This window comes from Mustela lutreola, chromosome 8 (assembly GCF_030435805.1).
Source record: "Mustela lutreola isolate mMusLut2 chromosome 8, mMusLut2.pri, whole genome shotgun sequence".
In the NCBI taxonomy this organism is placed as follows: domain Eukaryota; kingdom Metazoa; phylum Chordata; class Mammalia; order Carnivora; family Mustelidae; genus Mustela; species Mustela lutreola.
Genome location: NC_081297.1, coordinates 10,954,696 through 10,968,423, shown reverse-complemented (window position 1 = coordinate 10,968,423; position 13,728 = coordinate 10,954,696). Strand labels below are relative to the sequence as shown.

The following is a 13,728-nucleotide window of genomic DNA, read 5'->3' as shown; positions in this document are numbered from 1 at the left end:
GCGCAGGGCTGTGTCCCTCGGCTGTACTGGGGGGCAGAGGGGGGGCGCCCGGGAGCTGGGGACTCCCACCCACCCAGAGGCCCGAGGCCCGGCTGGGGCGGCCGGACCCGGGGGGCAATGGGGACCCGAACAGACTGTGCCGAGGAGGGAACCCGAGGCCAGAAACGGCTGTAGCGCCCGCTCCAGACAAAAACCGATGCACAAAGGCCGAGCAAGGAAGCCCAAGGAGCCAGAGGCTCTCCCCGAGCTCCCGGGCTGAGGTGGGACCCAGGCAGGGGCCTAAGGCGGCGGGTCAGGCCCCTCTGCGGGGCTTGCTGTGGCCTGGTCGCGGGGCAGCGAGGCTCCGCTCCCCGGTACATGGCCTTCTGTCCGGTCCCACGGAGGCCCAAGGCTCGTCCTCTCGTGGGTCCCTCCAGGAAGACAGCCTCCTCTGGGGGCTGGGGGCCTTCCAAATGCGGCTGGCACACCCCCTAAGGTGTCCCCAGGCCAAGGCATCTGGACCCTTCCCTGCCAACAGCACACAAGCCAGGTGGTGGATGTTAGGTTCTTCCTGCCCCTTCCCCGGCTCCCCCAGCCCGGGCGGACATCACACACGCCGTCGGTCCTACTGAGGGCCTGGGGGGCCCACGCTGCTTCCAGAAAAGGCATCTGCCCTTAGTAGGGAAAGCAGCGCCCGGAGCTCTGTGCCTCGACCCTCTCCTGCTTCCACCACCCCAGGCTGTCCGCGGCGCTCTGGCTCTCTGACCACACGCGCTTGCGCGGTCCTCCCTGGGCTCCAGCCCCCTCCGGGCCCAGCCAATACTGGTGGCCCTGGCTGCAGGCCGCCTGGCGCTCTCTGCGGCCCCGTTTTGGTTCTTCCCTGCCGTTTTCTTGTCTCTGGGGTGTGTGAGCCACTCTGTTTCTTCCTCTCTCAGCTCTCTTCTAGATCACCGGCCCTCTGGTCACCCTCTCCGCCGGGCCACTTGGTGATACCCAAGGGGCACCTGAAGAGCCCGCTGCACCCGGGATCAGCTGTCTCCCCGGCAGAGCAAGAGCTTTCCACCTCACCGAGCCCTCTGCTCCGAGGGGCCCCACGCAAGCCAGGGGCGACAATCTGGGTGACTAGAAATACAAAACATCTAAATACATTTTACGAAATCCCACAGCGTGCCAAGACCAAGATGGTTAAAAAAAAAAAAAAAATTAGGGGGAATGCAGGCATTCAACTTTTCATTCATTACTTGGGAAAAGAAAAATCCTTCTCCAGACGAAGAAATGATGTACAGAACAGATGTGCAATATGCCTACTTGAAATTTAAGATTTAAAAAAATTATTTATAAGGAGAAGGGCATGAAAATTTAATTTAATGTTCACCTTAGGTAATTTTGTGTCTTATTGTTCATAGCAATTACCATAAATCTGCATATCAATAAGCGAGAACAGATGTCAGTTGTTACAAGTGCTTGCCAATCAGGTCTGTTAAAAAGTGACAGATGGGTGGTTATGGAATGTTCTCATAAGGCCTATTAGCACATTCGCGGAAGCGTCTGCAGCGAGAGAGTGGGAAGCTCTGCTCCAGGAAGGCTTTCTCGAATCCAGAGCCCAGCCCTCACAACCCAGGCGCTGCGGAACATGGACACCAGCTTCTGGAAACATCTCCCGTCCTGTCCTCTTGTCACAGACATTCCAGGACGGCCTTCTGTAGAGGCAGGATCCCACACCCATGTAGGAAGAGGGCGTATGTTGTTTTAAGCAAAGAACGGTGCCCTGTAAACTCTCACTGTGACTTTTAAAACTCAGGCCGGATGTTCTGGAAGAGAATCATTGCCACCATCTTGGACGACGCCAAGTGCAGCCCTTTCCTCTCGTCCATCAACAGATACATTCTTTTTGGTCGTAGCTCCGTGAATCAACAGATGAACTCTTCTTCGTCAGAGCTCTGTAAATCTTTAATTTCTTTAATAACACCTCCGCATGCTGGGAAAAAACAAAACAAAACAAAGCTGCCCCAACACCAAACAGCCCGCTCTGAACACACGTGCGTTGCCTTCCAGAAGGAAGGGAGGCAGCTTTCCTGGGACTGTTGCTTCTTTCTGCGGCGTTCTGGAGAGCTCTCTGCATTACTGATCTGTGGCTTGGATTCGTGATTTGGCCCGTGAAACCGTGTGCAGGGGAAGGTCACTGCAGTCTGTGTGTCTGTGGACAGACCTCTGCACCTGCTGAGAACAGGTGCACCATGTCTGGGGTGGTCCGGAGCTCGGGGCTCGGATGTGCTGGAAATTTGGACCTGCTGTGTCCCAGCACAGTGACATGGGCAAGTGTGTTCATGACCCTCTAATCCTCGGCGGCCCCCCGCGCCCTTGAAGCAAGACGCCTGTGATTCCTTGAACTCTGGACGTCAGTCCGTCCAGCGGGTCTCACAGAGTTATTATCTAACATTTCCCACTTCAGTTTTTCAAGTGCAACAGAGTAACGAAGTGCAGGTTTTGTCCTTGGCATGCAGTGAGGATAAACTGTGGTAATTGCAAGGAGCACTGTTAAAAACGAAACTGTGAAATAGGACCCTTGCTTATTGAATGCGATGCTCTTTTGAGAGGACAGTGGTTCTAAAAAAATTATTGACCGAAAAGTCACTTTTCCCTAATTCTTTTTTCAGGGAGAGAAAAAAAAAATCCAGACTCTTAGCCCAAGTTTCTGAGATTTCAGAAATTCCTGGGACAAATGTCACAGTTGGGTGAGAAACGGACAAGTTTTTCTTAGAGGTTTTAAGCGGCAAAATAAAATCAGTCAACTTTAAGGACACACAGGCAGTACAGGTGAAAGCATCTGGCTTCTACAGATTTGAGCCTGATCTAGTTTCTGCTCTTAAATTCCATATTCAGTAAAGGTTCCCTTCCATAAAATTATGAAACACATGTGAAGTTCTTTTCAGTTTGAAAGGGAAATGGTCAGTCACTTTGGGGAAACTAGCCGATGCCTCATTCCGTTTTATTGAGACCAATACTTCATGCCTTGTCGAAAATGTTTTTCCTTTTGTGGCTTTATTTTCCGCTCAAACAGAAAGTGTTTTGCTCATTCAAATGAGACATTTTTAGACTTTAGTGATAAACTTCAATTTCCCGAAGGACAGGCTATTATATATTGAGAGTTGTTCACAAAATATTATTGCTGCTTTCTGGAATGATGTTTCTCTCTCTCTGGTGGTAGTGTTCCGAGCTAGATCACTAAAGTTCGAGTATGTTTTATGCCGTAAGACATAAAAACTGCGTCTGAATCATGTAGGTTCCCATTCGAACTGGGCCCTTATCTCAAGCCCTCAATAAGCATTTGAACCTCGGGTGAGATTTGGGGTAAACGGCCTCTTGGATTTCTTCCTATCGCTTTCACCAGACGCTGCGGGCCATGTGCTTGGCCACATGTTTGATCGTGAACCCACGGTTGCCAAATCCTCGGCAACCCAACCGTGAAGATGCTGTCATTAGCTTACGTAATGTTTTCTCCGCTCAGGAGCTAAGGCCAAGGTCAAATTTCTCCATTGAAAAAATAGGGCGTTTAACTTAAGCTCCCCTGGGAATGTATCCAAAATATCAATTTGTGTTTGTCAATTTATACATGTATTCAGCTGTCCACTCGGAAATAGTCAGTAGCACCTCTCAGCGGAGCCAGGCCGAGCGCCTCTTGGGGCCTGATGGCTTGGGAGCGTTTGGGGAAGGTGGTGAGGAAAGAAGAAAGGGCTTTAGGGTACCCCTCCCATATTTTGTGGGGTATCAGGGAAGCCTCCTTTATTTTTTAAAGATTCACTTACTTATTTTAAGAGAGAGAAGGGAAGAGTGTGAGAGCCAGCAGGGGGCGGGGCCAGAGGACAAAAGGGAATCTCAAGCAGATCCTGTGCTGAGTGCAGAGCCCAGTGAGGGGCTTGATCTCACGACCCCGAGATCATGACCTGGGATGAAATCAAGGGTCAGATGCTCGATGGACTAAGCCATCTGGGTGTCCCAGGGAAACCTCCTTCAGAGAGGTACTTCTGTTACCATTTCACTTTGTAATGCTGGTCCGGAAGACTGGCAAAGACAGGAGCGAAGTCCTACTTCAGGAGAGGACGAAAGAGCAGGAAGCCTTATAACTTGATTTTATTGGCAGAAAATATATAGAATATATAGTCCAAACCACCGTGCTTCAAATACTCAGGAGGAAGCAGCTGGATTTTCCCTAGGAATGAAGAAACCACCTTTCTGGAAATCACCGAGCAGATGGAGCCCTGACATTGACATCCTTGATACTCGGAGTGTTCAAGGTGATGGTAGATAATGGACCACTCAGCATGTGATTTCACAGCCTGTGCAGTCTTAGTGTGCTGAATTTTATATGTTGAAGGTTCAAGAAAGGGATATTCTGGAAGGCCCAGAGTGCTTACAGACTGCCTTTAAATTAGCCATCTGCTCCATGGACCTTCTAAGGTGACTCCTGGATAGCTTTAGTTTTTAAATGAGCGCACAGAGCATGTAAATGCCACCATCCTGACCTGTGGCTGGCGAGACCGAGGAGCCAGGGCACTGAAAAACGACAGGGCGCTCTGTCCACCGGGGACGACACGCTCGGCTGTCGCCTCAGGACCCAGTGACCTCTGCATAATTTAACTGGGAGTGGGAGAGCCGGAGGCTTCCTCTAAGGAAAGATCCTAATTTCGGATCTGGGTGGGTCCATACTATTAGAGGGGAAAATAAATGTTGTATTGGTTGAAAATATGACAAATCTTTGTATTTCCTGTAGAACCATAATCTGGAGATTTTCCCTTGAAAACACAGAGCACTCCCTGAGTATTTTCCACTTTTGTCTCTCCAATTCCCTTTGTAGAACTAAACGTTAACCATTTGCTGTGATCCTTAGATCCAAGGCAAGCCTCCCAAACCGTATTCATAAATATATTGCTGAAGGACTGAACTACTTACCATTTTAACATGTTTTTCCCCCTAGTAAACTGAGAGCAGTATTACAATAAAACACATTGGCATTGTCATGAGATTTAAAGCCCAATGAATAATTCTGCATTTTTTTTTTTAACTGTAGACCAACATATCCTGTCAGACAACAGGTTCCCCTTAGTCTGTGGGGCCACGGGGGAGGGCTGGGCTGGTGATCACGGAGCACACGTGAGGAGGAAGTCCTTCCAGATACATTCAAAGTGAAACAATCAAACAAAACCAAGAATAGTTATTTAGGAAAAAAAAAAAAAAAGAAATGAGAAAAAAGGTGTTTTCACAGTGACAGGGAAAAAAAAAAATCTGGCTTCTATTCTATACCTTCAAGGTTTCATTTCATTGAGTCAGGGTGTCCTTTGTTAAAAACAAATGGCGCTTGATTCTAACATGCCAAAATTCTGTTCTTCTCCTGCCCTCACTTCCCGCATCTTTCTGGAACCAAATAAGGGAAGTGCTCCCTCGCTGGCCCTCAGGGCAGGTGGACGGCACCTGTGTTCTGACAGACAGTGCGGGCCACCTTCTCGAGCCCTGCGGAAGTTAGGGTCAGAGCCCAGAAGGTGACGCCTTAGGAGTGACTTTTCACTAATCATCGCACCTGGGTTACTACTGACGCAGCTCATTCTACAAAGAAATCCTTCATGAGCCAGCTTTCAAATCCAGCCCCGCTTTGATTTTCTCAAGAACAAAGATTATACTTGTGCATAAAAGCTTCTCGTGCACAGTTCTGTCAACCGAGGGTACCAAAGTTTAAAAAAAAAGAAAAGAAATGCACCCTGTTAATTGTCTACGGCTATCAGGGGATTGCAAACTGTATCAAAGATAGGCCTGCAATCTTGGCTCTCATTATGGAGGTCAGAATATTTATTGACTGCTTCTTATTAAAATTTCAGCAGCCCGTCAATCATTCTGGCTGCCCTGGATAGAAGCAATCTTGTTGGAAATTCCCCAGCAATCAATCCCATCAAAAAACAAAAATAGCAAAATAGGAAACAACTCTGGAGGTTACGACAGGCTTCGCAGCCCCTTGCTCCCCACCTCCCCGCCCTGGCTGGAGAGGTCTGAGGTGGAGGGCAGCTCCCTAGCCCCGGACTCTGACGGTAACACGTGAGTCCGAAGGCCCACAGTGCTGCTCGTGGCTCTCCTGCTCTCTGTTCCCTCTTTCTTCCCTGCTTGTCTTCTTAGCCCTCGGAAGCCACCCAAGTCCAGCCAACAGCACGGTCCAAAGCAAAGACACGCATCACGACTTACCAGCCATCTGCTGAATGCCACTGAACGCACCCAGGTTGCTGGAGGAGGTGGCTTGCTGTAGAAGCTGCAAAGGGAGGGAGAAGTGGACCGTCAGACCAAAGTGCACACGGGACGAGGAAGCTTCTGGAAGGGGTAGGGGGGAGCTGTCCAGCTCCCTGTGCGTTTATACAGTCGCGTGCTGCTTCCTATTCATGGGCTGTAAATCCATATTCACGTCTAATCTCTATTAAGAAGCACAGACACTGGGGAAACTCAGTACCACTGCTGCCTTAAAACCATCCATTTGGTCTTTTTAACGACAGGTGTTACATCCATTGAAACTAATGCGGCGTGACTGAGGCGGGCTCCCTGTAGCCTGGTGGTCGCCACGGCGCAGCTCCGTCAACCGAGGCCCATCCCTCGGTCTAACAGCTCAGTGGCCTTCGTCCTCCATAGGGAGCGCCTGGCTTCACGGACTCTTGGGACAAGAGAGACATCACCACGATAACTACTCTCTCTCACACACACACGCACACACGCACCTGTGCACGGCTGCCCAGGGACACCTGGGACCACCTGAAGCTGGTCTTCACTGGCGGGGGGGGTGGGTGGGACATATGACTGGCCAGAATTTAGAAGTGTCTGGTGTAAGGTACAATGACACTGGGCGTTGACAGGTAGGTCAGCTGCTTTTCAAAACACAAGATCCCTGCGTTGGCATCTTTCCCTGGTGCACTCGAAAACACATCTCACCCCCCCGAGTCAGCGGGCACCCCAAGATAAAGGCCTGTGCCTACTGTCCTCAAGTGCTCCTTTACTGGTCCAATTCAGCTGAATTAGAGGCTAACTTGGGGGCCGTACTGTTGACCTAGATTTTTTTTTTTAAGATTTTATTTATTTATTTGACAGAGAGAGATCACAAGTAGGCAAAGAGGCAGGTAGAGAGAGAGGAGGAAGCAGGCTCCTTGCTGAGTAGAGAGCCTGATGCGGGACTCGATCCCAGGACCCTGAGATCATGACCTGAGCCGAAGGCAGCGGCTTAACCCACTGAGCCACCCAGGCGCCCTGACCTAAATTTTTTGATACCTGCTTTTTGGGAAGGTAGATCAAGACAGACATCGCCGTACAGAGCAGCGAGCATCTAGTTATCCTCGCTCCAAAGTCCTCAGACACCGGGAGGCCCAGGTTCACCAGACTTGTTACTGAGAAATGTGATGATACTACGTGCTCAGGAGGACACGACCGATTTGTGATTTTACAAATAGCTTTGAGAATTTGTTTGGAGCATGGCAGAGCCACACAGAGAGTCCCTCCTCTGGGTCAGGGCGGCAGGAGACTAGCAAGCGAAGTCTACAGCTAGGCAGGACTCAGAAATGGGCTCCATCCAGGGGCCGAGAAGCACCAAGTGGAACAGAATCCAGTGGCCGATCTGGCCCGAGTCTCGATTACCATGATGGTAAGGGGGTCAGCAGGGACAGGTACCAGAGCAACATCTGTGATGTTTACTCATCCCTTTGACTTGCTGAAAGGCGCTGCCGAGGGTTACACACAGACTCAGACACACACACGGGGAACGGCGAGGAGGGAGAAGTTAGAGATTAACTCTTTGCATGGACAGAAATTCCTTATTTTGATTTGATTTCATGGGTTTCCCATTCTCTGGTGGTTATAAGCCCTTACTCTCTTTCCTACCAGGTATGTTTAAAAATTAAAGCGAGGTAAAATTAAATTAGCTTTGAAGCTGTTTTGAGGAATTAATAATACCTAATGAGGTATGTGGAAGTATGTGGGGTGGCCTTGAACTATATCACCCAGGATTCTGTCCACGGATGGCCATTCTCTGGTGGGCCAGAGTCAAAAACCCTTCATCCCACAAGCAGGGGATGCCTAGAAAGCCAAGGGCTCTTCCGACGAAATGGGTCTTCCAACGGAAAGGGACATAATGCACATGGTCGAGAATGGATGAAAGCCCACAGTAGGAGCAAACGTCATTCAGATCATAGAAAAATATGTTTTTATAAATGATGTGGAGATGAATTCTTTTTCAGGGTACGGAACAATGTGCAGCTGTGGTCAAAGAAACACATGCTAGAGACAGTCGTCTGCCGTGGGGCGTGGGAGAGGGGCCGGAAGTTGGGGGACAGGCGCAGGAGTCTGGGTTTTTAGAAACGGTGGAGCAGGAAGCTGGATTCTTAGAAATCATGAAAAGGTGAGCCTGACATCCATCTCGGACACCAATTCTGGTATTCACAAACAGATGGTCTATGAATAAGTGAAAAGCACAAGTTTGGGGCAAACAAATGACTGTTCAGCTCATAAGGCATCAACAAGATTCCTTTCTTGTTTCATTAAATTTCAGACAGAGAGACCAAGAAAACAATACGGCAGAGCAAATCTGGGTTGTTTTTTGTTTTTTGTTTGTTTGGTTTTTTTAAGCAAGACCTCTGATGCAATCGCTCCCGGGGTCTCTGTGGCTAGGACTCAGAAATGGCCAAAAGGCAACGGAAAAGTCAGTCAATGCTCTTACTAACAACGCGAGCGAAGATGGGAGAAGCAGGCGCCGCCTTCGCTGAGCAAACGTGCACTAGGAGGTGTTAACAGCCAGACTGCCCTGAGCACGGCCGGGCGGGCACAGAGAGGAACGGGAGCCACAGCAGAGGGCAGGAGTCCCCGCGCGCCAGCAGCTCGGGCTCGGTGAGGTTGCAAAAGCTCCTGGAGCCTCCTTCCTCGCCTGCACCGGCCCGTTCCCCTGACCTACCCTTCACGGTAGGGGGGCTGTCGTGCAAGCTGTGCAGGCTAATGGACCCCGCGGTCCCGAGGGGGACAGTTCAAGTGCCAAGTGGCAGAATCAGGACAGAACACGCATATACACACACGCACGCGCCCCACACGGGCACACGGGACAGGCCAGGGCACCAGCCCCAAACTCGCGATGCAAATTTACAGTCGTCAGTTGGGGGGGTCCAGCCTGCGGGAGCCGAAGCAGGAGCGCGGGCTAGGGTACCACGGGTTCGTGGGGGTCAACTAGAAACAAATAAACACCTGGACCCCGTTAGCTGCCTCCCGCCTCACGGGCACTGAGGTCAGCACGAGGGCCCCTCCGAGGCTACCCGAGGATCCTGCCACGTCCACGGCGGGGGGTGGGGGGGTCATTGGTCTGTGCGAGGTTTAGCTTGTGCCACGGGAACTGTATTCCACAGCGACACATGGTATTTTACGGGGGGGGGGGGGGGGGGTTGAAAGAATTGGGTTTATCTGCCCCGAAATAGGATCTCATGTTTGGGTCCCAAACCAATGAAGAAACGTTTGATTTCGTCACTGTGGTTCCACAGGGAAGGGCCAGGACCACCGAATGGCCAGGCCAAGGGGGCTTTGGTGGTGGTCCCGGCATGGACTGTGCTCACCTCTCCGGCCAGACCGGCCTCGGGGTCGCTAGCCTGTCCTCAAGCGTGCCACCCCCTGTCATGCGAGACGTTACAAGGTCTCAGAAACAGTGGTTGGAAACGGCCTCGTGGGTCTTGGCTCAACGGACCTCAGGCCAGAAGGAGTCACGTCCTGATGCTATTCGAGTTAACTCGGACAACTACCGGGCACCGACGCTGATCTCAATCATTTCCCCAGATTCGAAACGGTCCCACCCAGAACTCTTTTGAGAACTTTGTGTGTGTGTGTGGGGGGGGGCGCGAGGCGTTTTGGGGAGGCCACAGCGGGGACGGCCCCCTCTGCCCTCTCGGGGACCCGGCGCTGGCCCCGGCCGGGCACTTACCGCCAGGTACTGTGGGGTGAGTCCGCCCAGCCCCGTCAGGTTCCCCCAGGTGGCAGTGTTGAGCTGTTGCATCTGCTGGGCCAGCTGCTGCTGGAGGCGCCTTTGCTCCTTGTCCTTCTGAGTGTCCGCGAACTTCACTACGATGGGCGAGGAGCAGCCCTGTGGTCAGACACAGCGGAAAGTGAAGAGGGGGGTTACCGCCTGGCTGAATCCTCCCATGACACTCAGCACTGGACCTAGCTCTCCCAACTATCTAGGAGCACATGGAACCTTCTGGAAGGATTTTTGTTTGTTTGTTTGTTTGAATGGCCTGATATTCCTTCTTCTTCTCTGACCAGTACCATCAACCGAAAATTCCAGATACTGCCACTGGTTTCTCGGGGGATCTGGCGGTCGGTGAAGCCAGTTGCTTTCTTGCTCTGCTTATTACACTGCCTCGCCTCCTGTCTTCGCGTGTCTTCCTCCAACCTTCCCAGGACCTCCTTAGAGACAAGAGACCTTATCAACGTTCTTTAATGAAGCTTCATGGTTCGCTTGCCTGCAAGACAGACTTGTCTGTGTGTCTGCCTGTCGGGCGGAGGAGGCGCGGGGGACAGGAAGGAGAGATACCGTGCTGGGAAGGAACATGTCCCTCGTTCTCGTCTTTATTTTTTCCCTCTTTCCATTGCCAGGGCTGCTGTTTTGGACTTTGGAGCGCGGGAGTCCTCCCGACGCAGCAGTAGAGATGGGAGAGGAGGGTTTTGTTTTAGGAAACGTGGATGGGGGAGCAGGAGAGCTTGAGGGCGCAGGCCCGGCCCAGCGGCCCAGGGAGGCCTCTCTCCCTTCTCGAATGTATCTACTCTACCCCCCGCACCTAGGGCTCCTGCACCCCGCCAGTCTCTGCAGCGTATTCTAGTGAAAGCAGCTGTGCGGGACGTGGCAGGAGGCCTCTCCCTGGCTTCTCTCGTCAATGGAGCTCACCGTTCTAGGGGCTTCTCTTCAGTTTCTGTTCCCTTTAAAAGGCAGCGAGTAGGGGCAGTGGGGGAGTGCGTGGCCAAGGGATACAGACTAGAATGAATTCATGTCCGAGATGGAGAAACTCATTAGGGATACTAAGGGTCTGCGTTTCCAGCAGGAAGACGTCCCTCCCTGAGCGGCTCTGGAACATTCGCCCCTCAGCCAACAGGTGGCAGAGACAGGAGTTCCTCCCTCCTCACCCTTCCCTCTCTCTTCCTAGGGCTTGCCTACACATCTCATCACCATTAAAGCTGTGGAGGTAAAAAGAAGTCATTCTACCTGGGTGATTAAAAAAAACAAACAAAACTTTCATTGAAACTCAGCATGATAATAGACCTCTCTCTCCCCTCTCAGAAATTTTATATTCCGACTTAAAAGAGCTCTCTTTCTTATTCCCTTCCCCTTGGGTCATTTTTCTTTCTCCTAGAAAACAAACCTGCATGTGCTTTTTTTCTTATCACCTTGAGTAGTTACTGGGGATGTAGCTGTGAGTATGTGTGGCTACCATGTCTGTTAGGAGCAAAATTTTAAAAAAATGTGCGAAAAGCGAGGTGGCTGGTTTCAGTTGGAACTTGCAGCGTCCCGGTCTTCAGCACGTAGCCGCGGCCACAGGACAGAACGTTAAATGTCAGTCAACCGCGTGAAAATAATCTTTCCACCACTTAAAAAAAAAAAATCTATACTTCATTTTTCTTCTTCTGCTCCATATTTCAGCACTTCGTTGCTTGAAAGAGAGCAAAATACTCTGAAGATGGAAATTAGACAGAGGGAGAGTTTTGTATGGAAAGGGCTGTTACTGTTGTGTCTAATTTGTTCCATAAAAAAATCATAGCATCTCCTCCTAAGAGTACCTTGAGTACCTTTACTGTTTTTTTTTCTTCCTTAAAAAAAAAAAAAAAAAGATAAAGAAGCAAAATATAGGTCCAAAATAACTTGTTTAAGCCGATTGGAGGAAAGTGGAAAAACAGAAAGTATGATATAAAAATTTTTTAAAGAACATGTTCTTTTAAACTTTAACATTCAAATCATTTTGAATTCAAGTATCTTAGATAATACATCTTGGTTAAAGATGTGAGCCAGAGTCCTGAAAATAACAAAATTAGTTAAAAAAAAAAAATCCAACAAACTTCGGTTGTACAACTATAATGTGACTGGCATATGATAAAGTCTTCCATTTCAATGTCAATATTTTTAAAATTCAATGAGAAATTTCAATGTCTGAGGGTCCCTCTGTCTGAGCCTGGGTGTTCCAGATTTAAAAACAAGTTGTACCAAATTTGATTAAAAAAAAAATTACAGATGTCAATACCAAAGGGTCAAGGATTTCCTAAGAATGAATATGCCCGATTCTCTCCTGCAGATTCTTTTCATTCTGAGCCCTATTTTTCTTTGGTTCTGGTTCATACCCAGGTCTGTGCTACGTTCCCGAGCTCTCTCCCTGCGGGAACACAGAAGAACACAGACCAGCGTCCTCTGCAGCTTGACTCAGGGGGCCCTGATGGAGGAACTGGGGTTAGAGCTGAAAGAATTTAGGTTAAAAAATCATCTAAGGTACCAATCACTAAATTACAGGAAATAAAAATGATTACAGAGGCACATGTATGGAAGTTAATAAATACAGGTGAAAACTTTTCTTTTTTTTTTTTTTCCTTCCCTAACCATACTTTTTGATCTCCAAACTGAAGGGTGGCTGGGTTTCAGACCGATCCCAATAATGGAGCAGCCGGAGAGAAAGTGGGGGACAAACACAGCATCAAGTGTGACTGCACGTCGTACAAGACTGGATCCCTAGGTATTTCAAATCCTGCTAATTATCTCTTATTGTGGCCGATTTTCACCTGAGCTCGCCTTCAGGTAGGGGGGTGTGAGTGTCTTAAAAATGCATTGCACTGAAAGGAAAACACAGTGATTATATAAGATATGTTAGGAATATCAAAGTCAAAATGAAGCTCAAAAAAGACAATAGGCTTTGCAATGCTGATATCAAAACTCAGAAAAGTACAGGAAACACTTAATGACAAGGCCATGCACACTCCTTGCCCCCCTGGTCCACCCACCTTCCGTCTCACTGTAAAAAAAAATTGCCCACAAAACATGACGTGGAATGATCACTTAGCTCCCAGCATGCTTTGGGAGATGCAGCATTGCAAAAAACGAACAAAACAAACAAATAAAAAAAATAAAGAAAAAATAACCCTCCCCACAGAAGGAGGTTAAAAAAAAAAAAAAAAAAAGAAGCGCAAACGATCCGTAAAGAAAGTTTTGCACATTAAATAAAATTGAAAATATTTTGCTTTCCAGAAGATGAAAACGTAACTTCAGGTAACACCACAGGGCCACCTTGAGAAAAGATCACCCGTACACAGATATACAGGGTACAGAACATGCACTCCCAAATGATTCTACCAGACAGTACAGAGTAAGTCACAGCATATCACTCTTGGAATGCTTTTGTGCAAAATTCTGAAAGGGCAGACCCAAATCACAGACTAGAAGTACAGCGCCATCTATCTACGTGAGTGGGCGAAACACTCACATCGGCGTATCTAATCTTCCCCCAAAGCCACTATCTCTCATTAGGAGACCAGATTTGAGCCTTCATGTTTCTTTCATCATGCGTTTTTTGTTTTTGTTTTTGTTTTCAAAAAGACGAATCTGATTTTTCAAGGGATTCTCGTCCATTCACATTTTCACTGGTTAAACAATGTAGGAGAGGTATTAATTTTCTCCCGACATTCTTGATGCAAAAACACAATTCTGTTGGACTAAAGAGAACTTGA

General features: G+C 49.1%; 1 protein-coding gene across 11 annotated transcripts in view; it reads right to left on the bottom strand.

The window, feature by feature from the left end:
• Positions 1-13,728, bottom strand: part of CELF2 (CUGBP Elav-like family member 2) — a 607,444-nt gene that overhangs the window by 42,607 nt on the left and 551,109 nt on the right. For all 11 annotated transcript variants that reach the window (XM_059183789.1, XM_059183788.1, XM_059183786.1 and 8 more), the window contains 2 exons: positions 9,953-10,111; positions 6,208-6,271 (listed from right to left, as the gene is read on the bottom strand). In XM_059183789.1, the coding sequence (XP_059039772.1) occupies positions 6,208-6,271; positions 9,953-10,111 (223 nt within the window). The remainder of the gene's footprint in view (positions 1-6,207; positions 6,272-9,952; positions 10,112-13,728) is intronic.